This window comes from Oreochromis niloticus, unplaced genomic scaffold (genome assembly GCF_001858045.2).
Source record: "Oreochromis niloticus isolate F11D_XX unplaced genomic scaffold, O_niloticus_UMD_NMBU tig00000734_pilon, whole genome shotgun sequence".
NCBI classification, from domain to species: Eukaryota; Metazoa; Chordata; class Actinopteri; order Cichliformes; family Cichlidae; genus Oreochromis; species Oreochromis niloticus.
Window position 1 is genome coordinate 595118 of NW_020327228.1, and position 23890 is coordinate 619007.

The 23890-nt window shown below is 42.7% G+C and overlaps 1 protein-coding gene across 2 annotated transcripts; it reads left to right on the forward strand.

The window, feature by feature from the left end:
- The first annotated feature begins 3519 nt into the window (after window positions 1–3519).
- On the forward strand, window positions 3520–21098 carry LOC109199196 (cell adhesion molecule 2-like). Of its 2 annotated transcripts, XM_019354533.2 has the most exons (6): window positions 3520–3749; window positions 4336–4429; window positions 5058–5393; window positions 6715–7047; window positions 16412–16744; window positions 20597–21098. In XM_019354533.2, the coding sequence occupies exons 1-6, from the start codon at window positions 3732–3734 to the stop codon at window positions 20626–20628; spliced, it is 1146 nt and encodes a 381-aa protein (XP_019210078.1). In that variant the 5' UTR covers window positions 3520–3731; the 3' UTR covers window positions 20629–21098. The 2 variants fall into 2 exon arrangements, with proteins under 2 accessions (XP_019210078.1, XP_019210079.1); XM_019354534.2 differs by lacking the exon at window positions 4336–4429.
- The last annotated feature ends 2792 nt before the right edge of the window (window positions 21099–23890 follow it).

Consider the following 23890-nt stretch of genomic DNA (forward strand, 5'->3'; position numbering starts at 1 on the left):
TATTTTAATTGGACTTTTGATACAGAAGCAGAACGAAAAAGTGTTAAAAGATATTACTTTTAGCCGCTCTGAGCTGGGCATTGGGTTTTCGAAGCCATGGAACTCTAAGTTATGTAGTTATGTAGTTTTTAGTTATTATATTTTGTGATCCCTTCCTGTCTCCACAGTTATGTCTCCATGTGTAACTGCTGTGTTGTGTAAAGTTGATATGTTTTAGTACTAGAATATGTTTGTTATTCTCCAAAAGTTGAATCTGTTCATCTGGACGTAGCGTTTTGTGGGAGAAACGTTTTCGTCACTCATCCAAGTGACTTCTTCAGTCTCAGCTGACTGCAGGTTTCCCCAAATCTTATAAACAGTTCATTTGCACAATGACTGAAAGCAGCCCACTGAAGGAACAATGGGCTGTGAGGTCAGTTCCTTAATCATAATTATGCAAATTCCCATGTATTTATATTTGTATGTAAAATATGTTTGTTACTTTGTTTTATTTATGTTATCAATTATATTATTTTGATAGTGTCTCATCTCGTGGATGTTGTTTATTTTTCCTTTTCTCATTGATAAGATTCTGTTAAGATGTTTTCCCTGGTGTTTCCCATCTTCCTAACCTGGCGTATATATGTGTCACGGTCCCGTGCCTCGCCGGCTGACTCCGTGTTAGGGAACATGTTTTGTTTTTGTTCTCTCTAGCCTCATTAAAAGGATATTGTGGTCCACTAAATTAAACGCTGAGGACAAATCCAATAAAACTAAAACCGCTGAGCACCCTGAAACAGCGATTAAAAGGAGGACATTGAAGACTCTCAGCAATGCATTTCCGTACTATGGCATGATTTGAACCCAGACTGGAATTTATCAGTGATGCTATTCGCATCTAGATAGGCCTGCAGTTACAAAAGGACTCTTTTCCAAGAAAGGCAGTTTGGAAATCGGCCTGTAGTTTGCAGGGTCATTTTGGTCAAGGCTACTTTTTTTTTAAGAACAAGTTGCACTACTGAATGTTTAAAAGTGGTCAGGACACAACCCAAAAGTAATGATAAGTTCATTCAGGATAGAATACTAGGCCCAATTACATTAAAACCCTCCCTGATGATGCAAGATGGGAGGATGTCATGTACAGAGTTGGAATTTTTCAGATGCTCAATTATCTCCTTCAGGGTAGAGAGTGACACAGGCTCAAACCGCTGGAAGGATGAGGTGCATCCCGAAGCAGAAATTTGATTAAACACAGAAGAAAGCGGAACTCTAAGAGAACAAATTTTTTTCTGTAAAGTGAATTAAAAAGTGTTCCCAGAGAGCTGGGGAAGCCACTCTCAGAACATCAGGGCGAGGATTAACCACTGAGTTAAAGGTTTTAAATAACATACGAGGATTATGACTATTAGCTGTAATAATAGCCGACATAAAAGCTGCTTTAGCCATCTTAAAAGATTTCTGATTGCTCAAAAGGCTCATATGTAGGATGTCAAAGGACACTTGAAGCTTATCTTTCTTCCACTTCCTCTGGACTTGGCGACAGGTGCGTCGTAGGGCTCGTGTAGAGTCATTTAGCCAGGGTTGTGAGCAGGTTCTAGGACGTTTCACCTTAACTGGAGCCACAGTGTCCAGTATGGAGGAGCATGTGGAGAGGAAAGAGTTAGCAAGTTCCACGGCTGAGTAAAATGTAGCAAAGAGCAAATATAAATACAGAAGAGCAAATATTTGTGACAGGATTTAATCAGCTCATGGTTTTAGTTTAGACACAGCTGAACACTTTCAGGTCTGTGTTACAGTAAGTAAAGTTTATTTCTGTTGCCTTGTTAAGACCAAGAACAGTCATTAGGCTTTACAGTAATTTTTTTTTAAAAAGCCAGCAGCAAAACACAAAATGAACACATGACACAAACAAGACCATAAAGATAAGAACCAAGATGTTAAATTGAAGTCTGAAGCTGACGGGGAGCCAAAGAAGAAGCTCTGAAAGCTTCATGAGAATGAGTTAAAAACCTTGCAGCAGCATTTTGGACAGAATTGTTTTAGTCAAACAAGAAAACCATTAAAAATCAATAAGAGAGCACACGAAAGCACAGACGAGCATCTTCTGAGACACAACAGCTTCAAATTGTTTTCATTTGTTGCTGCTGATGTAGTTTAGCCTGAGTTTCCTGCCCGTGTGTTTGCTGTCAGTGTTATGAATCCTGCTGTAATCAGTCTTCTACGAGCAAACAGAAGCAAAGGCTCTCTGTTCAGTCAGTGAAACATCAAACACAGATCAAAGCTTCTTCCATGAGCCACACAGAGGAAACACTGAAGCAAACACAGACAGGGAGGCACAGAAACATTAAGAAAACCAAAGTATCACCACAGAGAGAAGAAAATAATAGAATCAAAGTGAAACTAGAAACACTGAATAAACTCAAATAACAATGAGTTAAAAGTGTGAGGAGGTCTGATGTTCCAACAGTGTTCAGGCTGAGAATTATTACCTGCAATGATCCAGTTTGACCTCATGGTGGCAGTGCTGTCTCACTGTTATAATGGCTACACTCAGACTACAGGAGAGAACAAGAGGGCTCTACTAAAACTGATGTTTTACGATGTTTTTATCACATCGTGCTGACGTCACCCTGATGACAGTGGTTGCCCAGGGTAGCAACATGGTGGGGGCGGCATCTTGGCATCTGCAAAAAAAAAAGAAGGTTGCTCGTACATCATGCTGGCTCATTTTGGGGATGTGATGGGCACCGATTGGTGTTCTATTGCCCATTTGTGGGGAGTAAAGGCGCCTCCGTTTGTGGGGTGCACCTTCTTGCCAAACACAGCGAGGAGAGGGCGGGGCGGTGGGGGATTCTCTAGCTGGAGCAGCATCTCGTTAATGCCGTCATCCTGATTAACACGATTAAAAAATTTTACGTAATCAATCCATATGGAGCGCAAAATGACTCAAAATCCCTGAAATGTCTCTGTCAATGCATTTCAGGCAGTTTGTCCAAAGTTTGTCCATTCTGCGCTCCAAATGGGTTGATTGCATTAAAAAATGTAATCACATTAATTGTGATGACAGCGTTAAGGCGTTAACGTTGACAGCCCAACAACAAACACAAAAACAGAAGACATTATGATATAGACTTATAATTTGTACCGATATTTTTCCTAAATTCTATCACACACATATACGCGAAAAGTGAGCGCGAGGGCCCTCGGTGCACCTGAGTGCTGCTGCTACTGTGTTAAAGTCTCACATGCAAGTTGTCGAGAGGGGAGAGGGCAGGCTGCTTCCAAATAGTGCACATTTCATCCATAATGTTGTCTATCCAAGCCCATTATGTATTAATGATTTTTCCTAGGTTGTGTGAAATAACATTCATTAGTAGGGCCAGGACTCCGCAGTCTATTTACACCTACAGGCCAGTGGACACTCTTTCAATGATGATGATGTACACGTCCTAGAAAGGGAGGAACACTGCAGAGGGAGTGTTCCCCCAGTGCACAAAACAGGACCGCCCCTGTTTCCGAGGTTATTAAATGCAAGACAAACCGCAGAGTCCGAGTGAGCAGCTGAAAGTCAGCTTTATTTCAAATTTAAATGTAATCTGATTTATTCAGTATTTAAAGTCAGGCTCTGTTATTGACTGAAAACAGCGACAGACTCAGACATTTAGAACAAACTAAGAGTCGGATCAGCACAAATACTGACACAGAGATGGCTGCTGGCACTGCGCTGCTCTGCTCCTCTTTGCTGTTTGTCCATGTCTTCGTCCCTGCAGGTGAGACTGAACTAAACTGAGTTTCTCTCTGAGATAACAACAAGGAGGATTATTTTCATATGGATTCAGTTTGTCTGTGTGTGTGAAGGAGACACGAGGCTGGGTGGACACTTAACATCTGTAACCCAGCTGTGACAGAGACTGTCACAGTTCTGGGTCGGTTTGGACCCAGTATTTTGAGTTTATTATATTTTGGTTTACTTTTGCATTATGGATTGTTCCTTATGTTCTCTGGCACTTTGTGTTTCAGTTATCTTGGTGTTTTGGGTTTTCTCATTTTGTGGTGATGATGATTATTGTTATTGAGTTCCATGTTTCTGTTTATTGGTATTTAGGATTTGTGTTCTCATGTTTTGTGTGGGTTTAGTTCCATGTGTCATTTTCTGTCTGTCTCTCAGTGTCAGGTCTGCGTCTTGGTGTAGTGTTCTCGTTTCCTGTTTTATTGTGAAGGTCCGCGTCTCATGTGAGTGTGTTCAGTTTTACCCCTGTCTCGTCTTGTTGATTATTCCCAGCTGTGTTCCCCACCTGTGTGTAATCTCCTTGTGTTTCTCTGTGTGTATTTAAGTTGCGTCTTCTGTGTTTGTAGTTGCTGGTCTGTCTGTGTATCCACCCTGCTTCATCCGCGTGTTTCCCTGCTGCCAACCGTCATCTGTTTTCTGCTCGCTGTTATTCGTGTTCAGGTTTGTGTTCTTGTTCAGGCTCAGTAGTTCAGTTATCCCAGTATAGTTTAGTTCTCCGTTTACCGTTTTGTCCATCTCTTTTATTGTGTTTAATAAACCACCCTCACACCTTTACAAGTGCCTGCGTTTGGATCCTCCTTTAATTCCCACACAGCTCATCTCACTCGCCGTGACAGAGACAAAGAAGTGTAATGTGTGTGTCAGTGTGATGTGTTGTAGTGTCAGGAGTCAGTATACAGCTACAAAGCTTTTTGTTCAGTGTATACAAACAGCTGTAGCTCCATAAAGGCAGCATGCAGAGACTCACAGTGTCTTATAATGAGAGGCTGCTTTCTCTCACACATTATGTTCACTTATTATCAGCACATGTTGTTGTTCTGTGGAAGCTAACATCTTGTAGTTTCTGACACTTTGCATGTTTAGCATGAGGCTAAAATTCCCCCTCAGTGGGTCACTGGTGACCTGCTGGATGTTCAGACATGACATGACATTTGAGTTTTTAGTCATGACAGCATGACTAAAAACTCAAATGTCAAAGGAAATAAACAAAATATTTAAAGTCAGTCATTATGATCATAATTGTACTTTGACCTTTAAACTATCTGCTCTGTGTTGTTTCCTCTTTCAGAGCCTAAGATCATTACAGCAAAGTCTGGACAGGACGTCACTCTGACATGTCGAGCTCCAAATATCAGCATCACAGGTGTAAAGTGGAGCAGAAATCACCTGGAGCCAGAAAATATCTTTTTGTACCAGGATGGTCGCTTTGATCCAGACAACCAGCATCCATTTTTTAAGAACCGGGTGGATCTGCAGGACAGACAGATGAAGGATGGAGACGTGTCTTTGATTCTGAAGGATGTGACGATTATTGACACTGGAACATACGAGTGTGGTGTCTTCACAGAAGGAGCAGATTTATTGAACCTCATCACCATGATCGACCTGAGTGTTGATCCTGCAGGTGAGTGAGTAGAGTTGAGTGTGTGTGTGATCAGAGGTGAAGCTGCTTCCTGGTTGTTGATGTGTGTTTGTTGTATGGATGAGCTGGTGGATGTCAGAGGTAGACAGATGTTTCTCCAGCTGTTGTCTTTGTGGCTGGTAGTCTAGAGTTGTAGAGCAGCATTGTTTGGGTAAGGTTAGAGCAGAAACAAAGACATTTATGAATCAGTCTCTTCTTCTCTTGCTCTCTAACTCGTCTGTAAACATGTGTGGGGAAACTCAATGTTAAAGCCTACAGCTGGAGGGGGAGGGGAGGGGTGAAGCTGGTGGTTGTGAGTCTGTGAAAGTGAATCCTGCCGGTGCCATAGCTGCTGAAAACGTACTTAGTGCAGACACAAAACGTCCATCAGCTTCAAAGTGTGTCAGAAAAATGTCCACATGATGACTGATGGATGAGAGAGGTCCCATTTTTGTTGTTGTGCACAAATCATTGAACAACACAAACACTTAGAGCTCCTTTCAGTGCTGCCTGTTTTGTTACTGCACACATTTCTGATGGTCCTACAGTCCAACGTAGCAAACATCTCCCTGAAGCCTCTTCCTTAGAGACCAAAGGTTGGATCAGAGCAGCTGAAAGGACACATCTATGAATGCAGTCAGAGACTTTCTCACAACCTCACACTTCATCTGATCACATTTAGACTAAGGTTTCCTAATGGTCAGTTATGATAAAAACATCAGCACTACAAGAATCACAGTCATATTTACTGTAACTGTGTCACTCTGCTTGAAATTCAGCCGGTATAAACTAAATGGTGTTTATATCAGAGATAAAGATGATCAGCCTGTTTGCATGTTAATAATATTTCTCTAATAATTTTTTTCATATTGACTGAGCTTTTGTCCCTTATCATCTGTAATCCAGCTGTGACAGAGACAAAGAAGTGTAATGTGTGTGTCAGTGTGATGTGTTGTAGTGTCAGGAGTCAGTATACAGCTACAAAGCTTTTTGTTCAGTGTATACAAACAGCTGTAGCTCCATAAAGGCAGCATGCAGAGACTCACAGTGTCTTATAATGAGAGGCTGCTTTCTCTCACACATTATGTTCACTTATTATCAGCACATCTTGTAGTTTCTGACACTTTGCATGTTTAGCATGAGGCTAAAATTCCCCCTCAGTGGGTTACTGGTGACCTGCTGGATGTTCAGAGGTTCATTAAATCCAACATGACTAAAAACTTAAATGTCAAAGGAAATAAACAAAATAATTAAAGTCAATCATTCTGATGATAATTGTGCTTTGACCTTTAACCTCTCTGCTCTGTGTTGTTTCCTCTTTCAGTTGAGAAAACCATCACAGCTGAGTTTAGACAGAAGAGTGTCACTCTGACATGTCGAGCTCCAAACAACAAGAAGATCACTGGTGTAAAGTGGATCACAGATGACCTGAAATCAGTTCTTTTGTACCAGGATGGTTACTTTGATCCATCCAACCAGCCTCCATCTTTTAAGAACCGAGTGAATCTGCGGGACAAACTGATGAAGGATGGAGACATGTCTTTGATTCTGAAAGATGTGATCACTGATGACACTGGAAGATATGTGTGTGCTGTCTTCATGGAAGAAACAAGCTCATGGAAGTTCATCAGCAGCATCTACCTAAGGGTTTCTCCAGGTGAGTGAGTAGAGTTGAGTGTGTGTGTGATCAGAGGTGAAGCTGCTTCCTGGTTGTTGATGTGTGTTTGTTGTATGGATGAGCTGGTGGATGTCAGAGGTAGACAGATGTTTCTCCAGCTGTTGTCTTTGTGGCTGGTAGTCTAGAGTTGTAGAGCAGCATTGTTTGGGTAAGGTTAGAGCAGAAACAAAGACATTTATGAATCAGTCTCTTCTTCTCTTGCTCTCTAACTCGTCTGTAAACATGTGTGGGGAAACTCAATGTTAAAGCCTACAGCTGGAGGGGGAGGGGAGGGGTGGAGCTGGTGGTTGTGAGTCTGTGAAAGTGAATCCTGCCGGTGCCATAGCTGCTGAAAACGTACTTAGTGCAGACACAAAACGTCCATCAGCTTCAAAGTGTGTCAGAAAAATGTCCACATGATGGATGAGAGAGGTCCCATTTTTGTTGTGCACAAATCATTGAACAACACAAACACTTAGAGCTCAGGTAAGTGATGAGTGAATAGAATAGCTATTCACTCTTTTAGTCAATTAGGTTAAAAAGGGAAAAAAAAACTGTGGATAAAGAACGACAATTTGGTCCCTGCATATTTGAAGTATTTCTATACTGCCAGAGGTCTTGATGCATGCTCAATCATCCAGGTAAGAAAATCTCCAAAAGGTGATTGTGTTAGAATCAACCTTTGGAGATTTACTGCCAGAGCATACACTGTCTGTGTCATGGTCGCAGTGGCTGACCGTATGGAGGACTCAGGCGCAGACACTGGACAAGGCATGAAACTGAGTTTTGAACGAAAAGCGAGCCTTTATTTCAGCTGAAGACGTGGCGGTACAAACCAGGCAGAATCACTAAACTGATAGCTAAACTGGGGAACTAATACTATGATAAAGTATTAGTACAAAATACATGCCCAGTACAAAAGACTGGGCATGGAAACATGGAGGGTGGGAACAGAGACGACGCGACACAGACAGCATGAAACATGCTGTCCGTCCAGCCCTCCAGCTGACGAGGCGTGGGGCTGGACGGGCTCCTCGGGCCCTCCAGCTAACGTGGCATGAAGCAGCGGGGATGCTGCGGGGTGCCGGGTTGGCACACCCGGGCATCCAGCAGCAGATGCAGGATGAGCTGCTAACTGGACAGAGGGCTGAACAGGAGGCTGAACAGGAGGCTGTCGTGGCGGCAATGATTCTCTTGAGCCTCCAATGGAAACATGAGCTGGTACAGGCGCCTGCAGAGCGACAACCACTCCCACCAGAGTGCCTGGGATGGGTGCGGAGCTCAGCTGCGTACTGACTGGCATAACCTTGGGGACCAACCTGGGTGCAGGAACAAACCGGACGACAGCCACTCCCACCTGAGGTGTAGATGCAGGTGCATGAGATGGCTTAACAGTCATTTAGCTTAACAGTACTTAACAGTACCGGCTAACTGAATCTCCAGTTGGGAGCGGCCGTGAGTGCAGCGGCATTAACTGTTGGGATTGGGTCTTCTTCCTCTGCCCACATCCGTGCCAGACAGGTGGCCGGAGACGAGAAGTCCTTGCGAGGGGGTGAGGGTGAGCGGCCGGTCCGAAGCAGGGCGACAGGTGGGAGTGAATGAGCCACGGCTTCCAACGGAGCTCCTCCTCCCGATAAGCCCATAACACCTGCTGCCGCTCATCATCACCAAAATCTATGGCCTCCACCGTCTCCGTGTGCTGGTCAGTGCAGCTTGACTGTGGCGGAGACGAGGGAGCCAATGCACGGTGAGACGATGGCAGAGTGGAAGTGGGCCTCAGCGTTCCACCTCTCACAGCCTCTGGCTCACGAGGCAGTGGCGACGGCATCCGTTTACGGGGCGGAGTTCAGGACCCTCTGGGCAAGCGCACGGGCACGAAGCTCCTCCTTAAGGGGGCCCAGGGAGTAAAACGCCTCGATTAGGTGGGGCAGCTGCCGCAACCGTGGCTCCCGCAACAAAATGGCGTCCACGGCCGCCAATCCCGTGGAAACCACTCTTGGATCCGCGCATCCGATGATGTGATCCATTATGCGGTAGAGCCTGTTCAGCTCCTCTCGTACCTCCTCTGAAATGTCCGCTGAGTCCGACATGGTCGCGTCGTACTGTCATGGTCGCAGTGGCTGACCGTATGGAGAGTGTATGGAGGACTCAGGCGCAGACACTGGCGAAGGCATGAAACTGAGTTTTGAACAAAAAGCGAGCCTTTATTTCAGCTGAAGACGTGGCGGTACAAACCAGGCAGAATCACTAAACTAATAACTAAACTGGGGAACTAATACTATGATAGAGCTATGGCTGAGAATACAAAAGACTGGGCATGGAAACATGGAGGGTGGGAACACAGACGACGTGACACAGACAGCATGAAACACAAAGACTAATTACACATAAGGGATGATCAGGGGAAGTGGCCACACATGGGAGCACAGCTAACGCACATGAACCTAAAGACAGGACCGGAGAAGTGAAACCCTGACATTGAATACAGACTTTCAAAGTAAAACAGGAAACATGGAGATTAGACATGACATGAACTAAACATAACCACACAGACATGACGCATGAACCAGGGAGACTTAGTACAGGGGGAGATGACATAAACAACTAAGGAACAAAGGACTAAACAGCAATATCAAAATAAACTAGATGAGCTAAACTAGGGCACAAATGAATACAAAAGATACATAAAACTCAAACACTGGGTCGCTCTATCCAGGACCATGACAGTCTGATGGGGGAAAATGCCATTTAAATTTCCCTCAGGGTTTGGTTAGTAGTTTTAAATTCAATTAAAATACATGTTTGAGACATTTTAACGCTACTCCTTATTATCAGAGTTAAACCTAGATGTACACAGTTTTGGAGCACACTTGAAATTTTTTTGCACTTTTTCTTTATGCATTTTCTTTTTTGTTTTTTCTTTGGTGGCTGGTGGCTACAATTTTGTTTAGATCGTGTAGTCTAAGGAGCTTGGAAAGAAAAGCATCTGGTCTTCTTTAAGTTGCTTGTAGACGTTTCACCTCTCATCCGAGAAGCTTCTTCAGTTCTAGGGTCAAATGGTGGAGAGTCCCAGATTTAAGCCCTGTGGGAGTTTCCTCCCAAAGAGGGACAATGGACGCCCTAATGATCCTCTACCTAATCAAATGAGCCAAGGTGTGAAAACGGTTGTAGGTCGCAATCAGCCAGGGTTTTGGGTGAACTCATTGTGATTTCCTGAGGTCAGATGGCCCCAGATGTGAGTGAGCTTTACGGCGTCTGGAAGGGATCTCAAAACTGGATTATAGATGGCAGACAGTTGGTGTCGTAAACCACCGCCTCTGTTCAAAGATGGTCGCTCACAGTGGACATAGATGTCTTCTTTCACTCCTCTTTCAAACCATTTGTCCTCTCTGTCCAAAATGTGAACATTGGCATCCTCGAAACAGTGACCAAAGAGTGTCCTTTAGATGCAAATGGACAGCCGAGTCTTGTCCCGTGGAGGTGGCTCTTCTATGTTGTGCCATGCGTTTGTGAAGTGGCTGTTTGGTCTCTCCAACATAGAGGTCTGAGCATTCCTCGCTACACTGTATAGCAGCGGTCCCCAACCCCCCGGGCCACAGATCGGTACCAGTCCACGAGAGTCTAGGCTTGGGTGTGAAATTTGTGGTTTTCAGGGTATTTATATATTTTTTTTTTTTATCGTTTTTATCATTAACTTGGGTCTCTTCCGTTTGTTTTGAATAAATATTTAGTTTTGGTACTGGCTTTATTTTGTTGTATTTATGCGGGACACATTATTGGCTGGTCCGTGAAAATATTATCAGACATAAACTGGTCCATGGCCAGGGCTGGACTGGGACAAAAAATCGGCCCTGGCATTTTGACTAGAGACCGGCCCATCAGGTATTATAGGAAAAACCATAAATCCTTTGAATGAAAACAAACGCTGTTGTCACAGTGATGTATGCTGTCTTGTTGGTATATATGTATCAATCTAATAAACTTAAACCTTCACCATCCTCCCTATTCGGGTATTCTAAACAGTACCCGAAAGTAGACTGCTTGGTCGAGTTAACCTCCTGAACTATCTACAACACATGGTGAAAACCTGAAATTAAGACAAAGACTAGAAGTGAGACATGATCATTACTGATTACTGATGACAGATTTAGATATATTTTCATGAATCATTCATTTGCCACATCAATAAACAGCATGGCAGGGCAAAATATTTTTTCTAACATGGCAACCTTTAAAAAGTGAAAGGAGATAGAAAGAATAAAACTTAATTGACTTTTTGATGGCATTTACACACAGTACTGGTACAGAATCTAGAAAATGTGGGAAAATACTGGCATCATAAACAGTACTTAGCTACTTATGAAGAAATTATGATGGGACCCTAAAAAAATACTATGTAGAATAATGGATTTCTATACATTTTACATCAGATGAAAACGTTTGTTGTAAGATTCAGAGCGATAAACAAACAAAAGAGAAAAGCTGATCACTGATCAGTTTCATGATTGAAGTAGAAACAGGAGAGGGAGGGGGGAGAATGAGAGGAGAAGAGGCAGCTGTGCAGCAAAGACACAGAATAACTCCAGCTTTGTGTCTTTTTCATTGTAGCTGAAATACGGGACAAACTGTTCCTTTTCACCTCAATACGAAACGCGCAATATTTTCTCTGAATACGAGACGATTCCGTTTTTTGGGGGGACGGGTGGAAACTCTAATAACTAACCTTATATATAAGATAAAACAAGTTCAACATCAATAATATCATAGCACCCGCCCAGCTGTATAGAAACTCCGTCATGCTAGCTAGTACGCAGTACGAGTTATTGTAACTGACTGTAAAAAGTCAGCATAACGAAAATAAACTCCACCTAAACTTGGTTTATGTCTGACCCACATAGACTGCAGGTCATAACTTCTTACCTGAACTTCAGTTCACCGCCTCGGGTCTCTGCTCCTCCTGCCTTTCCGTCATCCACCTGCCAGCGTGTTGCATCTGCTGGCCTCCACCACTTGCTAATGTTACTGAATCTGTAGAAGCTCTGCAAAAGCCACCACCAAACAACTGAGTTATTTTTACACATCTCCCTTCATCTGGCCAATCCACCACCTTTCAGTGTTTATACCGTTACGGAAAAAAACAAAGAAAAAAACCCTCATCGGCCCATAAAAATGAAAAATCACGATCGGCCCACCGGGCAAATGCCCGGTGGGTCGATGGCCAGTCTAGTTATGTCCATGGCGCAAAAAAGGTTGGGGACCGCTGCTGTACAGCATACACTACGTTGTGTAGTTTGTGTTTAGGACTTCTGTCTTTGGGATGAAACAGTTTTTGAGTGTGTTGCTGGGTCTGAAGTACACTGGGATGTCATGCTTGGAGAAATTCTGCTGAGTTTTTAGGGGAAGACAATGTTGTTGCATTTGTCCTTCTTATCCTCCCCTATTGGTGTCTGATCTTCTTTTCTGTGCATCTTTGCTGACTTGATGAAAGCCCAGTTAGGATAACTGCATGTTTTAAGAGCTTCCTTAAAGAGCAACAAGGAGAGGGAACATTTTCTGCCTGGTGTTGTAGAGTCCTGATTACTCTAAGTTTGTGTTCCAGAGTCTGGTGGGGGTCAAAGAGGAGGTACTGGTCCGTGTGTAGGCTTCCGGTAAACTTCACTGTTGAGGTTTCCATTCCCTTCAATGTGCACTGCACAGTCCAGGAATGGCAAACAGTTATCCTTTGTGTCTTCCCTGGTGAACCTTATGTTTTTTATCCACAGCGTTGATGTGAGCTGTGAAGGATTCAACTTCTTGTGTTTTGATTTTGGCTGGGTACTCTCCCTTTAAAAGAGCCAAGAGCCTTTCTTTCCACTTCCTCCATGTAAAGGTTGGATACAACAACTCTTGAGCCACGATTGATAGGTTTGTAGCTTGAACATATTCGCTGGAACGTTGAAGACAATGTAATTACACAGCAAGCAAGACACGAGTAGGCAAGTTCTTTATGTTTCACGTGCACGGGAGAGAACTGGACAGGCGCCGTTCCTTCGCTTGACCCCAGTTGCTCTCGTCCGCTCTCCCGTAACACTGCTCTTTTATTATGGTAACATGAATATGCATAGGTTCATTAACATATGATCTCTTGCATAGGTATACATGTGAACAAAGAATACCGTGTGTGTGTGTGTGTGATGTGACTCCCCAAAGCTGGTGCCAGGAGTCTAGCGGTCCATCTAAACAAAAGGCTCTTAGACTCAAACAGATATACGTGTGTTTGCTATACCATATATCAGCAAGAGAAGATACGACCTCTCCTAGGAGGTGTGTGATCTATACCAGAACACTCTGAGGAGGAGTGAATGCACTCCCCTCTTCATGCTACACAGAGCTGTTACAGACTATTAAGGATCAAACCTCCTATCACTACACAATCGATTATATACTTCTAAGCATATATGACAATCATAATACAAAACCTAACAACGATCGGGGCGATCCTTTACATGGTACATTTTCTGGATACAAGTCTTGAGCCACGATCGCCCCATGGCGATGGGGCGATCCATCGGGGCGATCGTGGCTCAAGAGTTGGCAGGTCGTCTTGTAATCGGAAGGTTGCCGGTTCGAGCCCCAGCTCGGACAGTCTCGGTCGTTGTGTCCTTGAGCAAAACACTTCACCCGTTGCCTACTGGTGGTGGTCAGAGGGCCTGGTGGCAGTGCGCCCCAGGGCAGCTTGCCATCACCAGTGTGTGAGTGTGTGAATGACTGAATGTAGTGTAAAGCCCTTTGGGGTCCACAGGGACTAAGTAAAGCACTATACAAATACAGGCCAGGCCAGGCCATGCCATACAATAGGTGACACCGGGGAGCCCCTGGCACAGCCGTGTTTCTGTCTGTAAAAACCCTTGTATTTAAAATATGTGGTGTTAAGCCAGTGTGCAAATCTCATCAGGGGTGAAGTTGGTTCTGTCTTCTTGTAGTCATTTTCTGACAGTCTCCACTGCCTCTGTGGTAGATATGCAAGTGAAGAACATCAAAGAACACTGGAATGTTGCAGGCAGGAATGTTGGATTCAAAATGCAAACTCACGGAGCAAAAGGTAAACTCAAATGTAGGTTTAATGGATGAAGGCAAAAAAACAGAAAACTAGCCAAACTGAAAATATAAACAAACCAAAAACAGGCTGACAGGCAGAACACACAGCATGGCAAGATGGAGATTGCAATACACACAAAAGAAAACACAGGGCTTAAATACACAGAGGGAGCAATCGGGGAATGGGAGAAAGGAGGAAAACACAGCTGGGACAAATCAGGGCTAACGAGACAAGTGAAGCAAAACCAGACACATTCACATAAGACATGGACCTTCAAAGTAAAACAAGAAACACACAGACACTGCAACAGAGGGGACACAGCGACGTGGGATGAGGGCAGGCACAGAGATTCAGAATAGACATGGAACAGAGGAAGTATGGAAACCAAAACTTAACTACAAAATCACAAACCAAGAAGAACTGGAAAACTAGGAATGCAAAACAGAAACCAAAACCATCACAGTCATAAACCAAGATGAGAACATAAATTAAAGTACCAAACTGAAAACACTGGGTCAACGACCCAGGTACCCTAACAGACACCATAGTTTCATCTGGGTAAGGGCAAGTTTCTCGACCATGTCGGTGAAGTTGGTGGAGTTCTTGATGTAATGTGGGGTGTTCCCCACAAGAGGTGCTAGGATGGCAGCAAGGTGTTTAGAAATGTTGTAAGTGGCTGAGTTTCTGCTCTTAACAATGGGTCTGAGTTACGCCAAGCTACGCGAACTGAAGTGCTGCTGCTTTGTTTTGCTTTGCTTTTACGGTCTGTTCAGGCTGCGAGGTTTCTTTCCTACTGCTGCCAGCCTTTAAAGTGGACGTCGGCATGGACAACGGCCATATGCATGCCACGCGGGTCGGCTGGCGTGCATATTGATTGACTGACTGGAAGATTAACTTATAGTTGGGCAGACGGCCAGTTGGAGTACTACGGTGATTCCGTCTGCTCCATATTTTAAAGTTTTATTTAGGCTGTATGTTTGTTCTTTTTTCGTTGTTTTGATTTGTAGTTTGGGTTTTTGTTACGCCACTGGTGGGAGGCCCTTTTTCTAGCTGCGGATCACCAGTGTGTTCCTGCAGTTGGGCTATCCCCAGCGTGTGAATATTAGTTTTGTTGTAATATATTAAAATTTCTTTTATTCAGATGCGGAGTGCCGACGTGGAGGAGACTAGGGTGCCTTGGTGGTGGGATCCTTTGAGTGTACATGCCTGCCTTTCTTAGTTTATTAGCGTGAGTGTGTGATAGTGTGCTGCACTTGTGTCTTGGTGTGTTTTCTTTTCTCTTTTTTTTGAGTTTGTGTGTGGCATCCCCGCCCCTCCACTGGTAAGCCTCGGCTCTGGATACCTTTTTTTTTTTTTTTAAGTATATTTGTAGACTGATAGTTATGACTGTGCTTTTATACGTTGATTTAATTAATAAATTGTCAACTTATTTTATCTTTGAACCTCGTCTCTGTACTGAGTATAACAAACCTAACTGCCTTCTTAGTGTTACCTCCAATATTCTCTGTGTGAAATTCCCAGGGTGGCGTTGTCTTGTAAACTGTGAAGCGCATTTACTTTATTTCCACTTCTTGCTGCCACATTAACATACATCAACACTTTGGACAAGTGGCAAGAGGGAACCTCCCTCTCAGATCATTTCATGCACCTTCATGAGCAACATTTTAATCTTCCATTGTTGGATCTGTGCTTCCACAGGTCCGCTAGTTAGGACTTATCACAGATGAAGTAATCAAGACAACAACATAAACTTGTTAGCAAGGGAAGGCTGGCTGGAACCAAGGTCTTAGAGCTGAACACTCCTCGCCTGTCTCCTAGCCAACTTCAAAGAAACAGTCTTCCATGCAGCCTTTTAATTGAATACAGTTACACAAACACCACCCATCGTAAAAGCCCCTGTGGTGTGTCAGGCCCTGTATGTGTGTGTATGCATGTGCAAGAGTGTGTGTGTGTGTGTGTGTGTGTGTGTGTATATGTGCACATGAGTGAGTGTGTGACTTCCTGCTCACAAAAGGGTTATCTCCCTCACTTATTATCAGCACATGTTGTTGTTCTGTGGAAGCTAACATCTTGTAGTTTCTGACACTTTGCATGTTTAGCATGAGGCTAAAATTCCCCCTCAGTGGGTCACTGGTGACCTGCTGGATGTTCAGAGGTTCATCAAATCCAACATGACTAAAAACTCAAATGTCAAAGGAAATAAACAAAATATTTAAAGTCAATCATTCTGATCATAATTGTACTTTGACCTTTAACCTCTCTGCTCTGTGTTGTTTCCTCTTTCAGACCAGAAAATCATCACAGCTGAGTCTGGACAGGACGTCATCCTGCCATGTCGAGCTAGAAAGAACAACATTGAACATGTAGAGTGGAAAAGAGCTGACCTGAAGACAGAAAATGTGTTTTTCCGTAGTTATTGTGACATTATTCTAGATGGCCAGCATCCATCTTTTAAGAACCGGGTGGATCTGCAGGACAGACAGATGAAGGATGGAGACGTGTCTTTGATTCTGAAAGATGTGACAATTAATGACGCTGGAACATACGATTGTGGTGTCTCAATTGAAGAAGCACACATATGGGATCACAGCACCATCCACCTTCATGTTGTTCCTCCAGGTGAGTGAGTAGAGTTGAGTGTGTGTGTGATCAGAGATGAAGCTGCTTCCTGGTTGTTGATGTTTGTTTGTTGTATGGATGAGCAGTCCCCAATCTTTTTTGTGCCACGGAGCGGTTTATGTCCAATAATATTTTCACGGTCCTGCCAGTAAGGTGTCGCGGATAAATACAACAAAATAAAACTAGTACCGGTACCAAAAAAAAGAAGATTTATTCATAACACACTGGAAAAGACCCAGGGAAACCAAGTTAATGATTAAAACTATTTCAAAAATAAAGATGAAAATCCTGAAAACCATAAATTTCACACCCAAGCCTCAACTCTCGCGGCACGATACCAGTCCGCTCCTTTCAGTGTTTCAGTGCTGCCTGTTTTGTTACTGCACACATTTCTGATGGTCCTACAGTCCAACGTAGCAAACATCTCCCTGAAGCCTCTTCCTTAGAGACCAAAGGTTGGATCAGAGCAGCTGAAAGGACACATCTATGAATGCAGTCAGAGACTTTCTCACACTGATCACATTTACACTCAGCTTTAAACTCAGGTTCTCTGTAAGTCACTGAAAATACAGACTCACACATTTATAATTTTGAATGTTGGATCAGATTAACACAGAAGTTAACACAGTCACCAGCTGCTGTACTTTAGAAACCAAACAGTACCTGGGTTATATGTTGATATTTATAAAATAATTTTCTTATTTTTGCATGTGTAACTGTAATCTCTCTTTTCTTGAAGGCTTTTGCACCTGATGAAAGTCAAAGGAAACCAGAAAATTGTTCAGATACAATTAACCATGTTGTTGATTTCATTTGAAAGTTAATATTTTCTAGTTCTTGAACATATGTTTATTTAGCGTGTAGCTAAACCTTTAAGTGATGCACTGATGTGTGGTAACAGGTTAACTAACCAACTCCAGAATACCTCCATCAAACTCAAATGTAAGATAAACTAAATAAAAATAAAACATAAAAAAACATAATTCCCCCATGGTACAGTCCACTCAGCACTTCCTGGGGTTTCTGAGTGTCCTCATTCCCACATAGCGGACAGGTCTAGCCCAGATCTGGTATCAAGCCAGCACTGCTGACTGACTTCTGGCTTGGTAAGTGGTATGTCATCCAGATATGGGCCAGGCCTGGCATAGATGGCACCGTTTATGTGATAGCATGCCACATCCAGCCCGATTGTGGTTTGGTTTATGTGGCCCAGGCTCATGGAAAACAGGTCTAGCCCAGATCTGGCATCAAGCTGGCACTTCTGACTGGTGTCATGGCAGGGTGTATGCCAATCAGATGTGGGCCAGGGTCTGGCAATGATGGCACTATTTATGTTCCTATTGTCCTATTTTAGTTAGAAGACCCAAATGCCATGTTACAATCAATGTCCCCTCTAATTTTTCATGTGTCTGAGCGAACACACAAACTCCCTGAGCGATCCCTTGGACCACTGTGAGCAACAGCAGACGTGTGCACTGTGGTCACACCAGCATCAAATCCATCCAAGTCACATGGTTTATTAACAGAACAATCAGCTGTTCTGCATCAAATCTGATGCCACACAAATTATTTGTGCTACTCCAAAAAATAATTTCTGTCCACTATGAGATAAAGGAGAACAACAGCCTGATACCTGCAGGCCTGACAACAGGAGATGTATCACTCCTGTAACACCTGTAACATTCAGCAGTCGCTTCATTGTTCTGACACACACAACAAAACTATTGACTAAACTACACACTAACTACACAAGATTTGCTCTAAATGTCGCCAATCTCTCATATCTCAAAACTGCCGTCACTCCAAAAACTAAACCAATGGGAAAGGGTGGGGTGTGTTTTGGTTTCATCTTTGCTCACAGGCGGAGAGCGCTTTCAAGCCTTTTCTCGTTTTTGCCGTTTCTTCCCGCAGTAAATATAAACAATGATAACTAAACAGTAGCGGTTTTAGATACGGGTGACACGGGCGGTTGCCCGGGGTGGCATACGGGCGCCAGAGGGGGTGTTCGCCCAGGGCGCCAAACAGGCTAGGACCGCCACTGTAACTAAACATTGCATATTTTTTATCATGACTCTCGTTTTCCGTGGCCTATCAACACAATTTAAAAACTGGTATAAAGTCCACACTTTTTCCGTCAATTGTTCCGTCTGTCCTGCTCACATCTCTAATGGTTGTACACGTTGTCATTAACGTGGCTTCACTCCACATCGCTGCTTTGATAGCTAAAACACCGGTGTCAGCACATAAGGACGCTGTCATTGCCTGTCGACGACGTTGATTAGCTGCGTATATACGAATGCGAATCACATCATTGGCTGGACTATGGGATAAGGTGGCATCGTTTTAATCCCATACCAGGGCAGCCAGTCACTGACTGACCAAAACTGCAGCCTCCATCTTGTTTTGAAACATGGCCACCAAACCAAGAGAAAACCCAACAAACCTGCATTTCTACTATTTCAACACTGCTGGACCACACACTGGCTGATGTGATGATTCATATTGATGGATATATTTAGATAGGTTTTTTTTTTTTTAGTTCCCAGCACATTTTTAACAACCCATGTGGGGTCAAGGGTCACGTTTGGTTCATCCATGTTTTTATGTTGTAATTTATGTTAGGTCAGCCTGCCCTGTCTCGAGCTAGCTAGTTTAGTAATTTTCTGTTAATTTATGTTGTAAATTTATGTTGCATGTAGCACCTTGGCCCTGGAGGAACGCTGTTTCGCCTCACTGTGTACAACTGTATATAGCTGAAGTGACAATAAAAGCCAACTTGAACTTGAACTTGATCCAGGTGTTTTATGGGATTTTTGGCTCAATCAGCAGAAAAACAAAGAGCTCATTAAAATACATGTTTGAGACTTTTGAAAAGTAAAATCATCACGAGTTTGAAAATGTGCTTCTTTAGCGTCAGGCTAAAACTCTGCTGTACCTGTGATCTGGTCAATGATCACAGATTTCTGTCCCATCTAACCAAGTTACACTTTATATACACACAATACACAACTTGTATACAAAGTGCATCAAACAGTACAAATGGAGACAAGTGTTGAAACCTTAACTGTCTGACTGACTGCTGGACTTAAGCATCCATCCACACTCAGATGGCCTCCATCAGTTTTTTTCAGCACAGATGTGTCCTGATCTCTCTGGAGTCAGTGTTGAATGTCCTGTGAGAATGTGAGACTCCACCTGAGCTTATGTCCTGATAGCTTTGACCACAGAATTAGTTTCAGGTGTTGCTGTTACAAAGAGAGGACGGCTGCTGTCAGTCTGTCATTTTGCCCTGTTTAAAGTGCTTTGTATATAAAGGTTGTAAATGTTGTACACAGTCTAGTTTGCTTGGTGTGACAGAGCTGTTATCACTGAAGGTTCAGATGTTTCAGCCTCATAATAAACAAACACATGTTCAGAGACTCGAGGATTTGACCTCCAAAAGTATCAGAAATGATTTAATGAGCTCTCACAGATCTGCAGCCAAACAGGTCAAATTATATAGAACAGCTGGATGAACCCAACATGACCTCTGACCCCGAAGGAGCTGTCCGCCCTTTTCATTAGTATATTTTTATTATCATATATATGTTTTGGGGGGTTTTATGGTGAAAACAAGATTCCAGACTGCAGTTTTGGTCAGATCCTGTGTTTTTAAATGAAACACAGAATCATTTCATTTCATTTCATTTTTAAATGAAAAAGAAGAAAAATCCACCAGTATGAACATTTTCACACTTTATGAATTATTTTCTAACCTAATCTCCTGAACTAGAAGAGGAAATGGATTCTGTTCTGTTCTTCACTCATCACCTACCTGACAGCTGACACCTCACACCTGTTTCTCACCTGCAGGTAAATCAGGAGGAGACAGAGATGAACTGTGAATCAGACGATCTGAGGACATAAATGAACTCTCCTGAACATCCAGCACTGATTTTGCTTTATGTATTCTGATTCTCTTGTTGTGCTTTGTTGATTATTATTGGTTCTTAGGTTTGGTTCTTATGCCCTCGTGTTTAGGGTAGGTTTATTTTAGTGTCAAGTCTGCGTCTTTGTGAATTGCTTCTTGGTACATGTCTTATGTCAGTGTATTTAGTTTTGCTTTCCCCCATCTTGTTAGCCCTAATTTCTTCCAGCTGTGTCTCCTATTCCCTGATTACTCCCATGTATTTAAGCACTGTGTTTGCCTTTGCCTCTACATGTGTGGTTTTCCCTCATGTTCCTGTTTAGTTTTTCTCTTCCAGTGCTTCAGTCCTTGGTTCCTATGTCCAGAGTTTTGTTTTTTGGTGAGTTTAATTTATTAAGAGGTTTTTTTTTTTTTTTCCCCAATAATAAAGCTGTACTTTAAGTTTAACCTCCTGGTTTTGAGTCCTACGTTTGGTTCCTTTCCTGCCTGCTGCCCACAGCCCAACATGACACAAAGTCAAACTGTGTTACAAACATACATGAATTTATGAGGTCTAATCTAAGAATCAGTGAGTGTTTTTGTGTTGGAGCTTCAGGTTCAGCAAATTAACTCTTTTATGTTGGTGTGATTTTATTAATGTGACATTTTCCTCAAGTCCAGCCCACTGGAAAACAGTTTGTATTTTCTTCTCTTTTTTAGTTTGCAAATCCATCTCATCAGATTTAACACATTGTACAAACTGTTATAGACTCTGATATTTCTCTCTCTCTGATCCTGCACTGAGGAGTTTGACAACCTCCTCAACTTTTCTTTAACCTGACACACTGTTCAGGTCAGATTTGACCTGCTTTGACCTTTGACACCAGCACAAACACCCTAAACTACTTTTTTGGGCTGAAACCTGATGACTTTTCCTAAACTGATACAAAATACACAACACTGAAATTATTTAAATATGTTATACTGTTGTTTAGATGATACAAACTTTTTTACACTGGTGCAGTTTTGGGACAGTTTAAATCATATCTCTTTAGATGGATTTTCAGATCCACCAGTTTGGCTCAAATGAAGGAACGTTGTGATTTTAGGATATTTTGACACTGTGAAAATGTTCATGTCATGTTTGTGTGGATTTTAAAGAGACAGTGGTGTCAGAGGTCAAAGGGCACCTTGATTCAGCCATGACTGTGATGTCTCTGTTCACAGCATGTTCATCCTGCTGCCCACAGAAACAAACTCCAGCAGTGAATTAGTAAAATAATACATGGAGCACATGATGAACAGAGGTCATACATGTCTGACTCTACAGCTGCTGAAGTGGATTCTGGGTCTCTGACTTCCTCCCACAGTCCAAAAGCATTAACAGTTGTTTCTCATTTAGCCGTGTATGCTGTATGTGAATGTGTTGCATGAATGTGTGTTTCATACAGAACTTTATGGTCAGTGACACTAACATATAAACATGAGTACATTATATTAGCACATGAAAGCACAACAGTGTGGCATTAATATTACAGCAGTGAGGACAGTGTTTAATCAGCAGTCAGTGTGATGAACTGATGCACTGTTCTCTGGTCTGACCAAAGCTTTAACTCCAAACATCACTCCACTGTTAGAGCTTCTGCACTCACTGTTTCAGGTTCAGTTCAAATCATGGTTCCTATTTTTATGGCCTGACGGTGTGACGCCTCCACCTACATCACTGAACTGCTCCACTTCTCTACTCTTCTCTGTGTGGCCTTCTTTGAAGAGCCTCTTGGTTTTCGTGTTGTTTTGCTCAGCTGTGCCTTCATCAACACTGTTTTCCTTTGGGTTTTTTTTATATCTCTGTAATTAAATCTTTAAAAAAATAAGACTTTTTAAGAGAAAGACGAGTCTAATGAGTGAATTCCTTTTGTAGATGAAGTAACTACAAATGGGGCTTATAGTCACCACGTGGATTCAGGTACAGCGAATACCAGCAATGCTGATGGGTCTGTCTAGCACAGACCCACCGCTGGAACGACAGAATTTTTATACAACAGCAAAAAGCATTAGACACCAAGCAGGCAAAGTTCTTTGTGTTACTCGTATACGACGGAGGACCAAGCCAAGTGTCGCTCCTTCCACTTGACCCCAGTTGCTCTCGTCCACTCCCTTGTAACACTGCTCTTTTATTGAGGTCACATGAATATACATAGGTTCATTAACATATGACATATACATACAAACAAAGAGTACCTTGCCTGTGCGTTTGGGGGGGGGGGGGTCAGAGTGTGACCCCATACACGACTTCCCTAAACCTGCTGGTCTGGAAGTCCAGCAGTTCATCTAAACAAAAGGCACTTAGACTAAAACAGATATAGATACGTTTATCCTACCATAAAACAATAAGACAAGGTACGACCTCTCCCATGCTCCCATGTTGTGGGTGTGAATGCCAGAACACTCTGGAATGCACACAAAGTCTTTGCAGACTATTAAGGATCAACCCTCTACCAACATGACATTGACTATACAACTCTAAGCATATATGAGTAGATATTTCTAAGCATAAATGACAATCAACAATACACATCTAACAATGGCCAGAATGAGCCAGAACCAGGTAGCTACAAAAAGAAGGACCAATCAAAACAAGTTGAGGACCTAAGGGGCTACCCCTTAGGTCCTCAACTTGTTTTGATTGGTCCTTCTTTTTGTAGCTACCCGTGTAGCATGGAAATGGTTTGGTTATGAAAAGTCTGACACAGACCAAAAAAGTGTACTATTCAAATTATTACCACTTACGCAATAGTATCAGCTGATGTTTGCTGGAGCCACAGCTGTAAAGCTGCTGGTCATGATATCGGTTTGGATATGTGGTGAGAGGGAAACATGAAGATGAAACCAGGAGATGTCCTTACTGAATCATCAGAGCTGAACAGGTGATGGAGAAACAGGTTTACCTTTTAGGTGACATGGATGAGTTGAAGGGAAGTTATGAACTGTTTCTGAGAGACAAATAACACCAGGATCCTTTTCTAACTAGCTGACAGCTGGTAACTGTGCAGGGGCGGGTCTAGCAAAGTGTTGCCAGGGGGCCAGTCCAGCTATGGTTATGGAGTTCTTGTTATGGATAAAAAGTGTTTGTTTTTTTTTGTTTCAAAATAGCTGATAACTATTCGCTGATAGCTGCCAACATCTGCATACAAATATAATTCTATAAAGTGGTTCTATATAGTGTGTAACTGTTAATATAGAGCGTTATTAAATTTATT